The sequence below is a fragment of the Cheilinus undulatus genome, linkage group 1 (genome assembly GCF_018320785.1).
Source record: "Cheilinus undulatus linkage group 1, ASM1832078v1, whole genome shotgun sequence".
Taxonomy (NCBI): Eukaryota; Metazoa; Chordata; class Actinopteri; order Labriformes; family Labridae; genus Cheilinus; species Cheilinus undulatus.
This window is the reverse complement of record NC_054865.1, coordinates 39,765,547-39,786,996: the sequence shown is the minus strand read 5'-3', so window position 1 is coordinate 39,786,996 and position 21,450 is coordinate 39,765,547. Positions and strand designations below refer to the sequence as shown.

The window sequence follows — 21,450 nt, the reverse complement described above, 5'->3', positions numbered from 1 at the left end:
ATAATTCATCGCCCGCCTTTTTACCCGGGAGGAGCCACAGGTAGTTGATGAAGTGGCAGTGCCAAGACTCCCAACTGGCGAAGACGAAGCGCAGCTGCCAGGAGTCAGCGCGGCCAGATGCCGCTGCTGATGTACCATGTGTTCCAAGCAGGGCAACAGTGTGTTTGTGTGTGAGCTGGGGTGGGAGGGGAGAGAACGAAGAGCTTGCCAAGACTTTCTCACATTGATGCCAACCTGACACATGCTTGGGTACTCCCCATGGTTTGTGTTACCATCTCAGCCTCTCTCACAGATCTGTGGGGGGTCCCCTCTTTCCCGCTTTCTCTTTTTCCTCAGATAGAGTCCTTTGCCAAGATGGGAGTTGGCGCCGGCTTGCGGCCGTTCTGCCCATCAGTGACGAGATCCTTTCAGGTGGTCTTTGCTGGATGCTGTGTTGGCAGAAGGCCACTGCAGCAGAATGAGAGCTTGTGCTATATACCCGATCCGATCATGTTTTCGCTACAAATGTGACCATAACGTCTTGTGGTAGCCACGTCTTGTCCTCGAATCCCAGAGAAACAAACACATGACGCCCTTTTTGGCAGACCACTTTTCATCTATCTCTGCATGGATCCAAAATATGTGAATGAGTCTCTCAGTTGCTCAGATTCCCGTCCCGCTTATCCAAAATATGGCCAACTTCCAGGCAGCAAATCCAAAAACATGTGTCGTCTGTGCCTTATTTCGCTTCATCTGAGTGCGCTTTCATTCCTTTTTAGGTGGAATTCTTACAAAAAGGCAGCAGTAGCATCTACATAAAAAAGACAAAAGACTGTGTAAATGCCCTGCAAATAAAGGATTCTCTGGAAATTACATAGCTGCTGGGGTAGCATAGCATCCGCTTGAATAGCGTTTTCCCCACGAAAGGGAACGAGTGGTCTTTGACGATACTATTCCTGAGAGTGGAGGGGAGTTCTCTGAAACAAAGGCTCCAATTTCGGTAGGAACATGCCATCCTTGTTTGCAGTGTAGGGGGTTTGGGGAGGGAAGTGAAAACTTTTTGAACGTGTGCCATGTCAGTACCATTCTCTTATCTGAGGCCCGCGACTGCCAGCTGGCGGCTGAATGTGCCCACTTGCACTGTGATGATGAAGCCAGCCAAGCTAGTTGGCACACTGAGTGGTAGGACTGGCATGGGATCTGAAGCCAAACACAGCTCTGTGTGGGGTAGCTGTGTAGTCACTCTTCCCTCCCCTATCAACACTTCCTGAGAGCAGCCTCTGTACTTGATCTTAAGGTCCTCAAAACAGGGATGTGTCTTCACAGCCACAGACCAGCTGAGGTAGGAACCACCAGATGACAGACAAAAACTCAGGCAGCTCTATAATGAATGGTAGTATTACCTGAAAAGGGCTTCCTGTTGTCCTCTGGCAGTACCTCTGGTTAACATCTGATAATGTTTAACATCATGTTTACAACTACATAAAAATATCAGAAAAACAGGCTGAAAATATACAATTTAGTTTGACAGCTATAGGCTGCAAATATTTATTTCTCAGCAAATTGAAGGACATAAGACCCTAGGAACTGCATTTCAACAAATTTTATGTTGGACATTTACAAATATTATTTTCAGAGTTACTTTAAGCATACAAAAATGTTGATTAACGATTAAAAACGGTGCGTTTAATTATAATTACAAAAGAGTGCAGTTTGTTGCGTGTGAGAACGAGGCAGGAACCTTTGCGGCAGCGTTTGTTTCATGTCGGAAGATAAATTCTGTGACGCTGTCCTTCACCAATAGACGTACGGGCTTTCGTTTTAGGTAAGGTGAACAAGAATAACATGATATCAGTACAACAGACAGCCTGAATCACTTTAGAAATATTCACACAGTTATTCGCTATGTTTAGAGTTTATTTTATCGAGAGTCCGTTGACTGCCGTCTTCGTTTCCTGTCTGTCAGTGTTTCTAAACAATGTCAAGTTTTGACACGTTAACGGCCACTTTTAGCAAACGGAGTGCGACATTTGAGTAACAATTACACAAACTCACAGGTTACGCGTCAATTGAGTCTTGGTTTAGGCTTACAAATTCTAACTTGACATATTTCATCTCGAAGTAGGTGTTGTAGGTTCCCAAAATATTGTTATAAATTAGTTGCGTACCTTTCTTCTTCTTCTCCCTTTTCTTCTTCTTCTTCTTCTTTGGTCTTTAATGGCAGCTGACATTCACGGCTGTCGTACTCATAAAACAAAAAAATATCGCATGTCAGCGGAGGTAAAAGTGAAAAAACAGTACATATATTTCGGGTGAAAATGTATGACAGCTGTGACAGGTGCACATATGAATTGTAATAGCAAGTTGGTTGTTTCAAATGGTTTTAACTGTTCAAAATTCACGGTTTTATACATTACTAGGAGTGTAAGATATGTTGTAGCTCTGAACTTTCAAAGATCAGAGAAAAGTTGTAATCAGGGGCAGACTTAGTAATTCTGAGGCCCAAGACAAAGAGCAATATAAAGTCCTATATTTCGAAATCAGTGCTTTTATTTCTGCTTAAATAAGTTTTAACCAGAATATCAACATTTAACTTAAGTTTACTCTTGTTCTCTTTCCACCTCTGTTGATTTCACAGTAGCAGACAATGAGGGAATGATTCAACATCACATTCCAACACTGCTGTTGTAGAAAGAAAAAATGTTGATATCTAAGGGTTAAACATCTCAAAGTTGATTTTAACTCCCAAAGTGTAATTTTAAATTAAATGATCTTCAGTGTTGGAGTTATCTGACAGTGTTGATCCACCATTGTTAATTCAGCTCTGTAAAGAGTTAATCGGTCTCTTCCTGCTGCCATCTGAAGTCTGGGGGATATGTGTGTGGAGTTTCCCAACATACCCTTGGGCAGAGTGTTTAGATGTGTTTTAGATGTTTAGTTGTGTTTGGATGTTGCCTGATGGAAAGTGATCCCTGCTGGGGTTCTTTTGCTCAAGATTCTAGTGGATTGATGTTTTTGATGTGAGACACATTTTCACTCAGTGGATTGCATGAAGTTATCCACTGAGTTAGAATTCCTGTCTGTGTCTCAGTGCTTGAAGTAAACTTTAAATCCTTTTTTCTTTTATGTCAGTAGATTTATAGACCAGTGCTTTTACTAACTCTACTTGTTTACAACAGTTATGTACTTTTCCTGCCTCTGCAAGTAACAATATAACTCAAAGTCACCAAATCTCTATAATTTAGCACAATTGTTCCCAACCCTGGGTCCAGGACTCCCTTGGAGGGTGCCAAATATCTCAGTGAGGCTTTGTCAGCTTTGAAGTTGTCAAAATTGCGTTGTAAAAACATAATGCAGTATACACATTTTGCAGAATACATATTTCTTAGACCATGAGTTTGAACAATTCTGTCTCTCTGCCTGTTTTACTTCCTTTTTAACAATCCAGCTCAATATTCCACCAGCTCTAAAGAGCATTATTTTTTTTTCTAGAATTCATCTGATGATTTACATTTTCTTCCCTCTTTAAAAAAAAAAGAAAAAAAGATTTTGGACAAAAGCAGCACCTATTTGAGCTGAATAGTTTGTGGATGGTAAAAGGGATAGTTCATCTGCAGGGAATTTATGTCAAACTTTGTGTTCTATCTACTTGATGAACTTATGTTCACTTTTCTTTTTTCCTGTCTACCCACAGATGATTTCTGTATTTCAAGAGACTGGAAATGAAGCCTTCTTGCTGTTTTAATTCTTGAGGGTCAAAAGAGTCTCTAACATGCTGTCTGGACTTTCTGCTGTGTGCCATTCTCTGAAGTGGGCTCATAGTAAAGCCACTTTTCACAGAACTTTCTGCGTATTTAAGCATGAGAAATGGACTCTGAGAAGTGCAGTTTCAAGACAGGCCCATAGATGGACTCCAGCCCCCTCATGGAGGATAAATCAGAAGCCGGTGTTTGCCAGAGCTCTAGCTTTTGGGGATAAGGTTGCAATTATAGACAGTAGTAGAAGCCACAGCTACAAGCAGCTGTACTGCAGCAGCTTAGGTCTTGCTGCTAGAATCAATGCCGCACTCAAATCTGGCTTTGGGGGCCTTGAAGGTAAAAGAATCTCCTTCCTGTGTGCTAATGATGCTTCATATACTGTAGCACAATGGGCCGCGTGGATGAGCGGTGGGACAGCTGTGCCACTCTACCGAAAGCACCCTCAATCTGAACTGGAATACATTATCTCTGACTCCCAGAGTTCGTTGCTGGTGGCGGGACATCCCTACTCTGAAACCCTAGAGCCACTGGCACAGAGGCTGGGGCTGCCATGCCTTACACTGCCACCGACTTCCAGCCTGGACACTTTGGAGGCTACAGACTCAAAAAATGAGGAGGCAGACATCACAGACTGGGTCGATCGACCGGCAATGATCATCTACACCAGCGGTACTACAGGGAGGCCCAAGGGAGTGCTGCATACACACAGCAACATCCAAGCCATGGTAAATGTCTTACCACCTCTTGTTTTATTATCACTAAATGTTGAATATCAACAGATAATATTTTCTCAGAGCTTTGGCATATTGGAACCTCTGTTTGCTGACTGAAAGCTGTGGGTTATTAGATTAAGAATCAGAATCTGGTTTATTATGAAGTAGATTTAAATGTAAAGAATTGGTCTTGGTGTTTTGGTACGGAACAAGAGAATACAAATACAATAGGAAAATAGAGTCCAAACATAAATGCTATGAAGCTTATAGTCAAGGAACTTAAATAGAATGTGGGTTGCTAAGGATTCCTCATGGGCTCAGTGTGCCCCAGCTGGAGGGCTGGAGAGTGGCCGAGGGTGACAAAGTCAAGCTCAACACACCTAGGTGCATCATCCAGCAGCCATGGGCAAACTGGACAGCATCTCTTTTGTTTGGGCCTTTTCCGCTCATGAATGCACCTGTAGATTGCCAGCGGTTTTAGGGCCTTTGGGACATCCACAGCATGACCAGGGGCTCATGGCAACCCCACAACCCACCTGGACAGTGCCCTAGGCCATGCTTACTTGCCACATCCACCCTAAAGGTGTGGACTCGGTTATTTTTTTCAACAGATTATTTCCACCATGCCCATGCTTATATGCAAGGACATGCATGCACCAGGGTGGTGTCAATCCTTTTTCCTGAGCGCCTTAAGTCAGCCCCAGTTTTTGGTCCAAACATGCTTAAAACGTATGCTCAGCACTATAAATACTATGGCTATCAGCCTTACTGCATTGATCGCAATCAATTAAGGTCCATCATTAGTGCATAAAATGTTTTAATCACATAATTTTTTGTCCCTTTCAGCACACTTTGGTCAAGCCACTGCAAAATCTCCCTGCAGCGACACTGATCTAAAATAAGTCATCCACTGCTCCTTAATGTCTCGTTTACCTCCAAAACACTGACGTGACAGACAGCTCAGTGGACAAGTCAAAAGTCAGCTGCACCTTGTGTTTTGTCTTGTTTTCCTTTCCAATCCGTAACAAATAACATTTTTATGGTTAAGTTCAAGTCATGATCTTAGATTTACCTGAAGTTCCTTATTTTCTTTCAAAATAGAAGTTGCTCTGTATCCAAACAGAAACAGTCAAAACTTGACAAAAATTAAACACCTCGTTGTAAGTGTGTTGTTAAAGGCCACTCTTATACTATTAGTGCACACAAGGGTTTTGGTGTTTATGACCTGTTGCAAATGGTTTATCTAATTTTAGTGAATGACTAACACCCTTTAGTAACATGATAAAGTATTGATATGTTTAATTTAGAAGACCAATTATTGGAAAAACATCATTAGGACAGTTTAAAAGCTACAACAATGGCATTTTAAATAACTAATAGCTTATATTAACCCTCTGGTCAAGGTTTGAATGCTTTAGTTTAATCTATCTGTGGTATATTTCATGCAGTGCAGGCAGAGATTATGAAGTGACAACCCAGAGCTTCACAAAACTATTGAATAGAGACACTTTAATTACATTCTTTTCCTTTTTTTCAAGCAAGGTGTCCAGACACCCCCACACCCATATTTTAGTCCCTGATTAGCATCATTTCTGGTTTGTTCCAGTTGAGCTTTCAGAATAATCACTAATTTATGCCATTAAAGATCTCCTGAAGTCTTTCTGGTGTTTTTTCAAGCCAAAATTGACCTACATGTCCGATAGTGTGGAAAATTAAATCACTCTGAAAGACGACAGAGCTTCATTTGTCTCGGGTTGGCTCAGGGACGTGAGTGAGTGAGTGATTAAGTGAGTCTGTCTGTTTTCCTGGAAGGCAACAACATCAGGTTGTCAGAATCCCTGAGAGCTCCTCTGTCAGGTTAATGTGAAGGAGGACTTAAGACACAGGTGAAAGGAGAATAGATTTCCTGAATCGCTTCCAGATTTTAACTTGGATTTAGGATTGCCAGCTGATCTGCATCCTATTCCTCCTTAGTATTGGATGTATAAGGAAATGCTTACAAGAAGGGATGCATCTTTTTTCTGCATCATTTTAGGTATTACATGTCTGATCCCCCCTCGTGGCCCAGTTGTTGAAAAATGCGCGCTAAAGTGCCCTCTTGGGAGCCAAAACATGTGCTAAGGTGCCCTCGAAAGCCAAAACGTGTGCTAAAGTGCCCTCTTTGGAACCAAAACACCCGTTAAAGTGTCCTCTTGGGAGCCAAAACACGTGCTAAAGTGCCCTCCTGGTTGGCACAACACACTAAACTGCCCTCTTGGGTGGAAAAAACACAATAAACTGTCCCCTTGGCTGGTTAAAACATGATAAACTCCCCACTTGGGTGGCAAAAAGGCGTGTTTAAGTACCTTCCTCATCGGCAAAACACACTAAACTGCCCTCTTGGGTGAAGGAAACTCCCTAAACTCTAGAAGACCATTAGGACCAAAAAATACTATGAAACATTACTGTTGCAATGACTTTTATGTTGGGCCCTTTTTTGATCTATATTGAGCCAGAACTATATCTCACAGAACCAGTTTGGATTATCTGGTGCTAATATGGTGTTAAAATGCACTAGAATACAGGAAATGGCATCTACTTAATTGAAAATGATCCTTTTTGATCCTTCTTGAAGTCCAGGGTCCTTCCTCTGTAGGAAAGATCCGTCCGAGTTGGGTCCTATAGAGGTGTGGCAAGAGTCCTCCCTGGCAACCGCAACAGTCTACTAAGTGTGAATGATTATGCCACTGGAATGGTCACACCCTCATAGGGTAGAAATCAGAATAGACAGTACTGACAGAAGGGTTGTACAAATTTTAACTGTCTTGCTTTACTTTGTTGCCATAAAATTGTAATGATAACGTATTTACGGTGGAAACAGGACAGTACTTGACATTTAAAAAAGTAGTGAGCGGTCGAGGACCTGACTTCCCTCTGATATTATGCTGTATTTTTGAAGAGAAAGAAAATGAAACACATTGGATTATGGATAATTCCCGCAGGCAGAGGATATATATGTGCATCCTTGAAAAATCTCTGATCGAAGGACTCAGTCCTTTGAAGAATTTTGCACACCACATCGGGACAGTTCTCCAACACCTGGGACAAACTGTTGTATAAGAGACAGACAGAGACAGATCTACACCCTCAGTAGATCATAATGCACTTTAATTTTCCTCATGAGTTAATACTAGGGTCTCCCAATGACAACCAGATTCACTGAGAGAAAAGCAATTTCTATGTTATAAATAGAACAGGATGAACTGTGAAATCATGTCAACATATTGTAAAAGTTGCAAATGTATTGAATGGTTATATTTTAAAGATGCCATGCTGGACTCATTCTGCCCTCCTCCCCTTACCCTCAGGTCCAGTGTTTGGTTTCAGAGTGGGCATGGTCAAAAGATGACATCATCCTCCACACCTTGCCGCTCCACCATGTGCATGGTATCGTTAACAAGCTCCTGTGCCCGCTCTGGGTGGGCGCCACCTGTGTCATGCTGCCTGACTTCCAGCCTCAGAAGGTCTCGGCTTCTCTCTGTCTCTTTTCTTTCTTGTGGTACAGTAAACCTTTCATTAACACCAGAAAAGAGCAGAGGAGGTTGAGGTGCACCTGTAAGGTGATGGAGGTGTAACTGTGAGAAGTCTGTCAGCGTTAGAAGTCCTGTATGAACAAGGGGAGGCTATGTTGAGAAAGAACCTACACTTTTCCCACATTAATCCCCCTTTTTCTGTCAATAATCTCCTTCAACTTTTTCTCCCTTTCTTTCTCCTTTCTTCATCTTTTCCTCCTCTCTCTTTTTTATCAGTCTCTTCTCCTCCTCCTCCTCCTCCTCCTCCTCCTCCTCCTCCTCTCTGACTGTCAAACTAAGTGTTTGGGGCTCAGTGATGAATTGCCCTGTGTGGCTTTGTATCTGACCAATGCCGACTCACGGCAGGGGCTTAAGCAGCGGATCAATCGATGAGCTGACATTGAAGGATGATAGTGCTTGTTTGGCCCTGAGAGGGGAGGGGAAGATGGGGTGCTAAGTTTGTTTGTGTGGAGGTGTATAGGTGTGTTTTTGGCACATATAGGAGTATAGAAGCACTCTTTTTTCTCATGTATGTGTGTTTTATTTGTGTGTCCTCTACAGCTTAATGGCATTGAAGGTAGATGGAAAGTAAAGGTCTTTAAAGGACACGTGTATCTGTCAACATGGGTATTGCTGCAATGTTAGAGCTATCAGTATTCAGCTGTTATCCCTGACCTTGTGTACCGACCCACAAAGCCCCTCCTCTCAGCATCAGAAAAAAGCCTTTCTTCTCCTCCTCCTGAAGTTACAGTACATTGATGAAGTGATCGATAGTCTGTCTCTTCTATCCCCTCAGATCTCTGAAGGGTAGCCTAGGCAGCAGAGGTTGCCATTGATTTTTTCTGATTTTGCCTGGAGATAGTGACAGAAATTTTCAGTGCAGGAATTGTGATCCAGTACATCGCAGATAAGTCACTTTCAAGTGTAGCTGTTACAGTCTGAGAGGGGCATGGGACTGTTCCTGAGGTTCATACAGCAGAAATCAGCCTCTATTTATATGAAATCCACTTTACTTTCTTATCATAGCTGCGACCAAGATATTAAGACATTTTAAACTTAGATAAAAATATCAAAGATTTCACTTAGATAACTTATTCAAGGGAGGGGTTATGAGTTCATGTGTCATGATCTAACAGATTTGGCTGATGGATGCACTTTTAAAGGATCCTAACACTCATGCTTGGTCTGTTTTTCAAATCCAAAATTGATATTGATATCACTAAAAGTTTAGATTTGGAGCATGACCCAAATGCTTTAGAGACTCATAGCACAAGTCAGTGTGCAGTTATTAGGTAAGTTTTTTTATAGAACAACTGAAGACCATGCCATTAAAGAGAAGAGCATTATGAATATTTCTAAGCAAATTAAGAAATTAAGACATTAAAATACAAATCAAATTGAAATACCATCTCAACAACCATTAATATAATAATTGAATTATTGATTGCAAACAAAACAACTGCTTGTTCTTCCAACCTTGCTTTCTGACATGCAAAATATAGAGAAAAGCCTTTAAAGTCAAATCAAAATTGCACCATTTTTATGTGCCTTGAACCCTGTGCATTGTTGTAGTCAAATCATTATCTTTTTTTTTCAGTTTAATTTTTAGCTTTTTTGTCTTCATTTAGATTGAATGGCATGTAGATAAGGAAACCCATCAGAGGGAGAAAGTGGGGAATGACATATGGGAGGGGGGCTGCAGGTAAGAACTTAGCCCAGGACACCCACTTGAAGGACTACAGCCTCATAACATGGTGTGAAACGTAATTGCTAGGCCATCAGTGCAGCTACTCTCACAATTCTTAAATATCAACCCCATATCTTAAAATATATAAAAATATATGGAAATAGCGATAGCACATCAAATGAAACAGCTGCTCAAAGTATCTGTTGATACTTTAGTCCAGGTAGAAGTGCTAACTTTCAGACCTGGCAGCTTCTGATCTCAGCTCTCCAAGAACATCCCTGTTCAAGATCTAGTACTTCTCAGATAGATTTGGTGTCTATGTTGAAATCCTGTGTTTACTGCAGGACTGATGGCAGCTCATAGAGTTGTTTAGGATGCAACCCATAGCTCTGGGTTCTCACCACTTCCTGTCCCCCAGGTGGAGGCCAGCTCTTTGACGGACATAAATTGCCTCCCTCACTGCTCCAGACTAGAGTCTGTGGAAGCGCTCCACTGCACTTGATAGACACCACCCTGAATGGTCGGGGCACCCTCAGTTAATAATCCTCCTCTCTGTGCAAAGTTTTATTCTGTGTGTGTGTGCAGGTGAGCTGTAGATGGCCGCATTTTTAGACCAGGTTGAAGGTATATTCTGTTGAAAAGAATGTGGATCTGATTAAACTGCTGACAAATCTTTACCTGCATAGCTCTATTTTCTGCTGTTATGATTGTTTATTGAAGCCAGAGGAGTAAGAGGCAGAGAAGTTAATAGATAAAAGATTAGGTGAGTCCACAATGAGGTGACTCAAGGAGACGTGGAAGAAGAGTTTCGAAATTGGCAGCACATTAAGAAGAATGTCTTGGTAGTTTAGGTGAGACAGATGATGAGAGAAACTGCATTTTTCTATGTGTGAGTTTGTGCCTGTGTGAGTGTTTGAGGGAGTCTGCAGAAGCAGCGAAGCAGGAAATTATGAAATGGAGAGAGAAGGTAAGTGAATGTGAGATAGGGAGCAGAGGAGAGCAGGGGGGAGAAAGAAAGATGGAGGAGAGATGTGGGGTCAGGGATGAAAGAAGAGAATGAAGAAGAAGCATTTGAGGGAATGGAGGTAGAAAGGAAGAAGAAGAAGAAGTGAAGAGAAGTAGACTGAGAGAGGAGGGGAGGAGAGAGGAGACAGCTGGGGAGGAGCGTTTTTCTCCCAAGGGGGGGAGACGGGACTTAGAGAAGCTATCGTTCACCTTCACTTAATTCATGCTGTCGTCCCATCCTCCCATCGTCTACTGCCTTGTAGCCAGACTGTGAGTGTGTGTGTTGGTTTGTGTGTGAGAGATGAGGTAAAGTAGGCGGGGCAGGGTGTTTAAGATGCCTTTGTCCTTGAACAAGTGAGTTTATGTGATATTTGAGGTGTATTTTTATAACTACATGTAGTTCACAATGTGTGTTTATGTCTATTAACGCCTGGCGCCCTCTGTGTGTGTTTAAAGCAGTGTATGTGTGCAGTGGAGGACACTGTAGCAGTCAAAAAGCACATTTGTCAAAAGTAGCCATACAGAAGGCCTTTAACTGGCCATCGTGTCGGCTCTGCCCTACAGCTCTGCTGTTTTCTTCCTGCTGACCTTTACAAATCTTGACTTTTTTACCCGTCTTTTTCTGCTGCTATGTTGACAGGTTTAGTATGAGGCTGCTGTCTGGACCTTATTCTGCTATTTACATCAAATAAAAGGAAAAATAAACCCTGCAGATGCATTAAATGAATAAATTAGGATGTAATAATGTAGTTTTCATGGCCCTGTCTATTTCACCTTGCCCTGTCTCCTCCTCAGTAATATTATAGTCTGTGTGTTTCCTAGGTGTGGGAGATGCTGCTGAGCTCCAAGGCTCCTCTGGTTAATGTGTTCATGGCTGTGCCAACCATCTACTCTAAGCTGATCCAGCACTATGATCAGCACTTCACACAGCCTCATGTCAAGGACTTTGTCAAAGCAGTCTGCAAGGAGAGGATCAGGTACTGGCTGTGGGATCAATGACAGACAGCTTGATCATGGGGAGATGTATTTGTTGGTACATGTGTTGTGTATACAGACTTTATGATGATTTAAGTAAGACAAAAAGAGGACTTTACAGTCTTTATCCAAGCTTTTCACTGACCTAAGTCACAAAACATATTAAAAGTGGCCTGATTTACACTATATGGACAAAAATATTTGGCCACATCTCTTAATTATAGTACTAAGGAGTTCAATCAGACCTGTTGTAACAGGTGTTTAAAATCAAGCACGTAAATCAAGCAATAGTTTTGACCATGTACTCTATTTCCAGACCTGAAGACAAAAAAACAAAACAAGTGATAAGCTGTAATTAAAGACAAAAAGAAGTGTCAAGGAACCAGTTTTTACCAGTTCTGAAATCAGATAAACCCACATAAGATGTCCAAGCATATATAAACCTCGATTAATTGTCATCAGCATCATCAAACATTATTCATCAGAATATCATCTGCAATTTCAAGCAAAGTTTTAGAAACAAGTATTGATAAAGCTGCTCCAAAGGCTTGTGCTCACCCTTCAAACAAGTTTTGTTGTTCTTTTTCCTTTTGAAGTTCTCTCCTATGTGTGTATATGAGTGCAGAAATAAACTGTTTTAAATAGGCCTGTTAGCATTAATTCATTAATTACTAATAATAAAGGTCCATGATTATTGCATTACATTTTTTAAATTATGATTAATTCCCTGGAGTGTTTTCTTCATGTCTGTCCCTCTCTCTGCAGGCTCATGGTGTCGGGCTCAGCTGCGCTCCCTCTCCCCACTCTGCAGCGCTGGGAGGAGATCACAGGACACACCCTGCTGGAACGCTATGGCATGACAGAGATAGGCATGGCCCTGTCAAACCCACTCAGAGGCCCACGTGTCCCAGGTACTTGGCAGATACTACTACTAGATTAACACCAGGAAATTCATCCAGAAAAGAACATTTTAGATGTTTTACATATCTGAAAACCCGTGTCTAAGCAGTAATGCATTCATAATCAGTGAAACAAAGGGCAGCAGTCAGTATGTGTTATTACTGGAATGGACAATAAGAAATGAAGTACGAACAGACGATGTAGGATCTTTCTCAAAGTAATACTAGTGTATTCTTATTAATGATGACTATAAATAAGTATGTTGCAATTTATGACTAATCGTGGGCATGTCTATAGAAAACTGTTTTAAAATAGCATTGTCTGAGTCCCTCTACAGTAGCAGTCATCAACTACATTTGCACAAGGGCCAGATTTTGTCTTGACAGTCATTTTGAGGGCCAGATATTTAAATTTACTAGAATAAAATGAATATTTTGGTCCAAATAACATATTATTGAATAAGAATAATCTTTTAAAAAGTAAGTAATTTTTAAGCATTAACAGAAAGATCAGTCCCCATGGCCAGTGGTCAATTAAAATATTTTAGCTACATATTTCTAGGAATGTTATGTTGTCCATAAGTTGGTTTGACATTAATATGCTTTGTCCTGATTGGTGAAAAAAATGGAGGAGACAGGTCTTTTGTTTTGATTCTCAGGCAGGAAAACCACACTCTCCAAGAGACTTAAGTGAAAAGTTGACTCATAAAACTGCAGATTTAATCAGGACTTGACTGATAAGTATGTGTTTATCATGCATTGTATTTAGTTTTAATTGCTGACAGGTAGATTTCTGTAAAAAATGGAGCAAACATGAAGTTGGTCCTGATAAAACTGTTTCAGTCTTGATTGTTTTGGGGTAAATTTGATAGCTGTAGGTATTTAAGCAAAAAAAAAATAGTCTCTAAAAACCACAACATTTTTTCCTCCTCACATTATCTGAATTTGATCATCTTTTGGGAACCGGATAGGGAACTTGGGGGGCCCTGATATGGCCCATGGGCTGCCAGTTGATAATCACTGCTTGCATATATCCTCGGAATAAAATGAAAGGCAACATGTCATTTTGTCTGAATAATATCTGCACTTTTAGCCAAACCCACTAACTCTGTTTGTTAGCACAGACTGGTTTGCTTTCTTGTTTTTGAACACACATCTCTAAAAATAAGTCTGAAGTTGTTCCACCTCCCTCAGCAGTTTGATTCGGTACCTTTGCTTCATGAGTTGTGTTTGATTGTTGGCAGTTTTTCTCTGGTGTGATGTCAGATTAAACCCCATGATCCCAGCTACACCTCCCTCACACGGGCAAAAACAAAGGCAGGGTCTAGAAATGAGGTCAGAGTCGAGGTGGTTGCTTTCTTCTCCTGTCTTCTCCTGTCCTCCCCCCTTCATCTGTCTCTCCCCACCTTCTCATTTCCCTTGCTGTTCCCCAGCCAACTCTTCTGCTTTACAGGTAAAGCTAATTAGCTTGCAAGTGGATTGGGTAATCCTCTGTCTGCTGTTTTGTTTTTGTTTTGTTTGTCAAGTAATGTTGGGCATAAACTGAGCGGGCTGTGTTTGATTCCTCTCAGGTGATTATTAAGAAAGGTCTGTTGTTGTATTGATGTTTCCACTGCAGCACGGAGACTCTCGTGTGAGATGTGTGCATGTTTGTGTGCATGCAGACATGAGCTTGTGCCCATTTGAGTCAGTTTGTTCCCGTCTTGTCTTTAAGTAGGTTAAAATGGATCAATAGAAACCATAGGAAACACACTCAGAAGAAAGGCGGAGTGCAGTCACCCTCTCTAGCACACAGACACTTTGTGTTCCTTCTATCCTCCTCATGTAGCAGACCACTCAGTCGTTAATACACTTACTGATAGCAATTGCATTAAAAGTTGTTCCATATTTATGGCACCTAATTGGCCTGATTTCATTGTGTAGATACAGTTCTGGAGCATTCCAGATTAACAGCAGCATGGCTTTCTGGGTCATATTTCCCTTGTTGAGATGTAAATATGTGAGATTGGTTTAACCTACTTCCTTCTATATCATTACTAAAATGCTGTGCCACCCCTTTTATCTTTTTAAGAAATCATTTTATACTTCTTTGGTCTCTTACTGACCCTGAGAACAGAAAATGCGTCATGGCAGACCCCCCTTATCATCTCTTCTAAAGCTTTGTCATTTGAAGCAGAAAGTAATTAAGTCTTTTGTTACCCTATAACAGAATAAATGTGACTCTCGTCATTCCTCCTCCACAAACCTTTTCTTATCCATAGTGTTTGTAATGTGCTTTTCAAAATATTACTTTATCTTATTGAATCCAAGGGTAAAGATTTCTTTGTGTCATCAAAATTTTGAAAGGTTTTGACGTGAGACAGAAAAAAGATAAAAGAGGGGCAGAAGTGGAGAGAGAGAGTCCCAAAGATGAATGGATACTCCAGACTTTACCATCCAAGAAACAAGTCTGTTCTGGTGTGTTCTTTTTATTTGAAGCTTTTTTAATTTCATATTTCAAGGTTTGTATCAAAGCAGTGGTATTTGACTGGTGTAGCCCCAGGACCACCTGCCATCTCCTTGATGACAGATCGCTACTCAAATTTGGTGAAATTTTCAACCGCTTGACTTATTTAATAAAAAATTGTGCCGTTTGGACCTGACACAAGACAAAACATCACAGTATGCAAATATCAAAAACTGTAACAGTATGACATTCTTTTGACAGTAGTCAACATGTTGGTCTTCATGAGTAGAATTTCATTTGTCAAAAACATATCAGTTTTGATGGCTTCATACTTCAAGCAGCACACTGGTTTTGTCTTCTTTTGCAGCCAAAACTCACTTTTTTATGTATTTGGCATTGGTATGGTGTGATGCATTGAGATCCGATGCAACAGGATACGGTACGATGTGGCACACTATGCTTCGCCACTAATGGGTGGTTTGCAATCACTCTCAAGTCATTCTGTCATTTCACCTACAGTGTTGGAGTGTGGATAAACTGCCCTTCTGCTGCACATGCACTGCCCGACTTATGTCCTTCAAAATAAAAGCACAGCATTAACTTTATGCCGATCTTGTTTTTTGCTGTGACCCATTCAAAATGGCTCTCCAATCAGCTTTGGAGTCCCAGCTCACGGAGAACCACAATCCTAAAAAGATATTTCAGTTATTTTTGAAATTGTTCAAAAATAACTGAGTTCATTGTTAGACACCTAATACTAGTTTCTCACCTTGTCTCAGATCTGGGAATGAGACATCATGGGTATTTTGGTTTATATTTACAGTAACTTAAACAAAGAGTTAAAACTGGCCAATAAGATATTATATAGAGAAAGCATCCAAACTAAAAACATGACTATCTGTAGATTAACTTGTGTCTTTTTTCTTTCTTTCTAGAGAGCGGTTTAGCTGGAAAGCGAATGCATTAGTTTTTTTACAGCATCTCTTTTTCAAACATTACATTTTTGATTTTATTCATTTTTTTTATTTAACCAGGAGAAAAACCTCATTGAGATTAAAAATCAGTTTTTCAAGAGTGTCCTGGCCGAGACAGCAGCAGCACAGTCAAAGTTACAGACAAACAACAAGTAGTCATACAAGTCAAACAACAGTACACTGAAAGAGAAAACAGCAAGTAATTGTTAAAACCAACTACAATCAAACACATCATTCAAAACATTTGCAGACAGATCTGACTGCTTCCAAGTCACCCAACCTCCTCTTGAAAGCTTTCAATGAGACCAGTTCACTAAGTTTTAGGTCTTTCTGAAAGTCATTCCAGGCAAATGGAGCAGCAAATTTAAAGGCTTTTTTTCCCCAGTTCAGTTCTGACCCTGGCGACAGACAGTAAGAAAAGATCCTAAGATCGGAGTTTATAAGTTCCAGAGGTCTTCGGACTGATCTAGGTCTGAAGGCAGGAAGGTAGAAGACCAAGAACAGCTTTGTAGATAAGAATATACCAGTGTTTAAGTCTACGTGAAGACAACGAAGACCATCCCACACGTTCATACAAAAACAGTGATGAGTTAGGGTTTTAAAATTAGTGATGAACCTCAAAGCTCCATGATGAAAGGTGTCTAGAGCATGTAAGCTCTGAGACGAAGCATGCATTTACAAAACATCTCCATAGTCCAACACTGACATAAAAGTGGCGGCAACCAGTCTTTTCTTAGACTCAAAAGAAAGGCAGGATTTGATCCTGAAATAAAAACCCAGTGTCAGCTTTAACCTCTTAACCAGTTGCTGAATGTGAGGAGTAAAAGACAGAGAATCATCAATCAAAATGCCTAGGTATCTATAACATGAAACAAACTCGATCTGTGAACCCTGCAAAGTGGAGATCGATGGCAGGCTCAGAGGCTTAGATTTAGCATTTGATAAGAGCATGACTTTTGTTTTATCTGCGTTTGAGACTAGCTTCAGGTCATTGAAATTTTGTTGAACAGTATTAAAAGCAAGTTGTAGCTGGGAAAGAGCTTCATTTGGAGTAGGGGCTGAGCAGTAGATTACAGTGTCATCAGCATAAAAGTGAAAATTAGCATTAGACACATTTCGATTAATATCATTTATGGAAATAATGAAAAGGAGTGGCCCCAGGACTGACCCCTGAGGGGTCAGCTGGCACCATATAGTTTTTGCTGCATAAAATAAACAAGATGCAAGGTTTGTGATGAATTGTCTGAGGAAACTTTGCATTAACTTACACACTGTCTCATCTTTGCCATTAACAAGTCAAATAACTGATGTCCTTGATTTAGAAAGCAGGCCTTTTTTAGGCAAGGAAGAAATTTACAGAAAATCTCTTCATGGAGGCTTTGACTGTTTCACTTGGTTGTCTGTGTAAAAAATGACACAAACAGTAGCTTAAGGTTGAGGATTGAGGATTAAATTGTCAGGTTATTTTACTGTCCAACAATAGTTTCTCTGCCCTGATCCATACATCCTCAACTCTGTAGCTCTAATGAAAATAAGGTACCACATACATCTTGTTTTTTAGGTCTGAGTTAACCTTGTTGAGGCTGTCCTCAGCAGGTCAGGCTACAGTGATCATTATAACTCTGCTACATTCAGCTTTTCTCATCCTCTGAGTGTAGCCTGGTTGTTATCCTGGTTTTCTGCAGAGAAACAGTCTGGTTATTTCTCTGCTCAGTTGTTTTTTTCTTTTTTTTTTTTTTTTTTCTTTTTGCTGCTGGACTGAGTGCAAATGATGGCGAGTGTGTGAGAGACATCACCAATCAGGACTGGAGTGGATTAGATCAATATGAAGTGAGGGAATCACTCTTTAATCAGGACCTGACCTGCTCTTTATTGGGAGAGCAGCAGCCTGTGAAATGACATAAGAGCCTTTAAGGCAAGCACACACAGGAAGACCGCTGAGAGCTCCTCTTGGCGTCCCCTGTGCACTCTTTACTATAATGACTTAACTCAGGAGGTCACACTTGTGCATACACAAAGAAAGAGACTGCAGGTGATGTCAGTACGTGAGGGAATTTTCAAAGTTTCACACATTTTTAACACATTTCTTGTTAATAGTTGCACGGGAACAGTCCTGCTGCGTAAACGTATGTAAAGTTCCTGCATTTTTTTCTCTCAGTTCTCATTGTATGTCATAATTTGTCGGCTCACTTAATACAATTTTATGCAACTGTGCTGCAATAAAAGGCCTTGTCAAACACTCAGCAGTTGTTCTACTGTGCATTCAGGACTGTGACTGAAGAAAAAGCATTTAACAGGTGTGAAAGAGAGGCTGTAACTTCATTGAATGGCTATGGATCTGCATGGAGTTTTATTGGTTTGTGTAGTTTCTACAGATGCGGATGCTGTTAAATGTTATTTAAAGACAGGTTGCATGCATATTGGATTTATGCTGATACCAGATATGCCAATATTTCCAAACTTCCCCTTATTGTGATTGAGAAAAAGATGTTGAACAAGACCAACAGCATTGTGTTTTAGCATAGATGACAGATGTTTTTTTAAATACAGAAATTCTGTAAAAAATTTTAAGTACTTTCTTTGTTTTTGCATGTGAATTATATGCAAAATGTGTTTTTAACAGCAACTACACTTAAATATTCCCCCCAATATGTACAGCCACTATATTGTCTGTGCATTTTTGCAGAAATTTGCATATCTGCCAACATGGTTAAATAACTTTCAAGCCAACTGTTGAAGGGAGGCACAATCATTGATCCATCACAGTATCCTGAATGTGTTTCTTGCCAGACATCTGTTCTTATGAGTGTTAAGTCAAGGTCTAAAACAGCTCCTCTATGGGGAGTTAACTTGATATTGAAGGAAATAAAACAGCTGCATCAGGCATTGCCAAAGAAATCCCCATCACTGTCCAAGTAAGCTGACTGGGGACTGAGACGAATGGCTTTCAGTTTGGTGTTTTACAAGCTCAGCAAACCATTAAGTGACCAGTTATGCCCTGCAGACAGAGGTTAAAGCCCATTCTCACTGAGGTAGAAATCCTTAACTGAAGGTCCGTGACAATCACTCTAGCAGTTATTGCCCTTATAAATGTTTGACTTCTTCTAAATTCACTTAAGTCATTCCATTTTGCTGCCAATGCACTATTTTCCTCTGTGCTTGTGTTTTTATGTTGGTGCTTTTGCTTGATATGTTAACAGGAGCTGTCGGGTTGCCTCTTCCTGGTATGGAAGTTCGGATAGTCATGAGTAACGCAACCAACACCACAATTGTTGAGGGAAATCACAGAGAGACACAGGTAAGCTATGTATGGATATTCAATATTTAATTTGCTTCACAGACTAGATGAAAATCACGCATGGCTTTCTTAAGAGATAGTCTGCAGTTGAATTGAAAAATATTGATTAATAAGTACAGTATACTGAGTACATATTTTAGGGCCTGTTTTCAGCACTAGCTGGCAATTTTTTCTGTTGGCAGTGCTCACAACTTCAGTGTCAGAGCAATTTTCATCAGCTGTTATATTTGATAGGCTATCAAAGATGCCTTTTCTTTTCCTCTGTAGTATCCATAATGTCATTTTTAAATAGATTTGTGCATATCATCTTTCCTTTTTTCCAAGGATGTATCACAAAAAAGTAGTGATTACAAAGTGAAGGAATGCTGCCTGACAGAGGTAGCAGCTGTAGAGCTGAAAACCTTACCCTTGAAAGATGAGTTGGATGATTTTCCGCCTTTATCAGAAGTTTTCCCCTTCTTGATTTGATTAGTTAGTGAGGGGAAAATGACTTTGATGAGCACAACACTGATCCAAAAGTTTAACTGTTTTCAACTCAGAACACATTTTTCTACACAGGGCAATGAACGCTGAAAGTGCTGGGATACACTGGCTTTGTATTGAAAATAAGCTTGGCCAGCACTAAAAACACTGGCTTGTAGACCCTTCAGACACCAAATTTTCACAACACTATTTCCTAATACTGTCTGTGTATTGTATTTTTAAATGTGATATAATTCTGTCCATATGCTATAGATCAGGGGTTTTCAAACTGTGGGAGAGTGAGCCTCCCCTAAGAAGAAATTATTCATTCAGTGGACCCCCACCCACAAAAAGGAATTGAAAAAAAAAAAAAACTTTCATCATTAAATATACCTTTTTTCCCCATTTTTTTTCTCATTTTGCAATGTCTTTTTGCCACTTTTTCCCAATTTTTGCCACTGTTATGCCACCCCCCCCCCTTTTTTACAATTTTTTGCAACTTTTTGTCCATTTAAACTACCTTTTGCCATTACATACACTTGTTTCCTCTTTTATTGCCCATTTTTGCCACTCTTGACTGCTTTTTGCCCATTTTAGTAACTTTCCACTCATTTTTTTTCACTTCTTACCAATTTCTGCTACTTTCTGACCATTTTTCCACTTGTTCTCCCCATTTTCGCCCCTTTTCACCTCTTAGATTGAGGCTTTTGCAAAGGTATTTTTCAACAATTTTGCTCTTTGGTTGAGGGTTGAGAAACACTGCTCTATAGCATAGTCCCTATAGTTACTATAAGTCTATCTATTTTGCTCAGTGCACAGCAGAGGTTAGCAAAGCAAATCACCTTTTTTCAGGTTTATGGTTCCGTGCCTCCCCTGAAGCTCTGTGGCGCCCCCCAGGGGAGGCCCGCCTCACACTTTGAAAACCACTGCTATAGACTAAACTTTAAGTGCCTATAAAACGTATTCACCCCCTTGGGTGTTTTTCCCCTCTATTAATCTTATAAATCAATCATGGTCAATTGCTTTTTTGACAAAATAACTGAGTCTGTGTGGATAGGTCTCAATCAGACTTGCACATTTGGACACTACAATTTTATTCCATTCTTCTTTGCAACACTGCTTAAGTTCTGTCGGGTTGCACATGGAGTTGGTGTGAACAGCCCTTTTAGGTCCAGCCACAAATTCTCTATTGGATTAAGGTTTGGGCTTTGACTCAGCCACTCTAGAACATTCACCTTGCTGTCTTTAAACCATTTCTGTGCGGCTTTTGCTGTATGCTTCGTGTCATTGTCTTGCTGGAAAATAAATCTTCTCCCAAGCCGTAGTTCTCCTAAAGACTGAATAAGATTGTCCTCCAGGACTTTCCTATATTTTGCCACATTCATCTTACCCTCTCCCTTTACCAGCCTTCCAGGGCCAGTTGCAGAGAAGCATCCCCAAAGCATGATGCTGATATTTGGGGTCTGCCAAGTCATGGGTGTCTCTGTGGCCTCTTACTCGTCTCCACGTTCAGTGCCTTGGATTTTTTTTTTTTCCATCCCCTGACTTATAATTTTCAATAATTTTATCTCTTAGTTGCTTGGGGTGTTCCTTTGTCTTCATGGTGTAATGGTAGCCAGGAATACTGAGTAACCAGTGACTTGGCTTTCCAGTCACAGGTGTCTTTATACTACAATCACTTGAAGCACATTCTCTAAACTCAG

General features: G+C 40.5%; 1 protein-coding gene across 1 annotated transcript in view; it reads left to right on the top strand.

The window, feature by feature from the left end:
• Nucleotides 1–1,766: 1,766 nt before the first annotated feature.
• Nucleotides 1,767–21,450, top strand: part of acsf3 (acyl-CoA synthetase family member 3) — a 48,347-nt gene continuing 28,663 nt past the window's right edge. The window contains exons 1-6 of the mRNA XM_041789253.1: nt 1,767–1,804; nt 3,674–4,462; nt 7,798–7,953; nt 11,516–11,670; nt 12,434–12,579; nt 19,188–19,285. Of these exons, the coding sequence (XP_041645187.1) occupies nt 3,752–4,462; nt 7,798–7,953; nt 11,516–11,670; nt 12,434–12,579; nt 19,188–19,285 (1,266 nt within the window). The 5' untranslated portion in view covers nt 1,767–1,804; nt 3,674–3,751. The remainder of the gene's footprint in view (nt 1,805–3,673; nt 4,463–7,797; nt 7,954–11,515; nt 11,671–12,433; nt 12,580–19,187; nt 19,286–21,450) is intronic.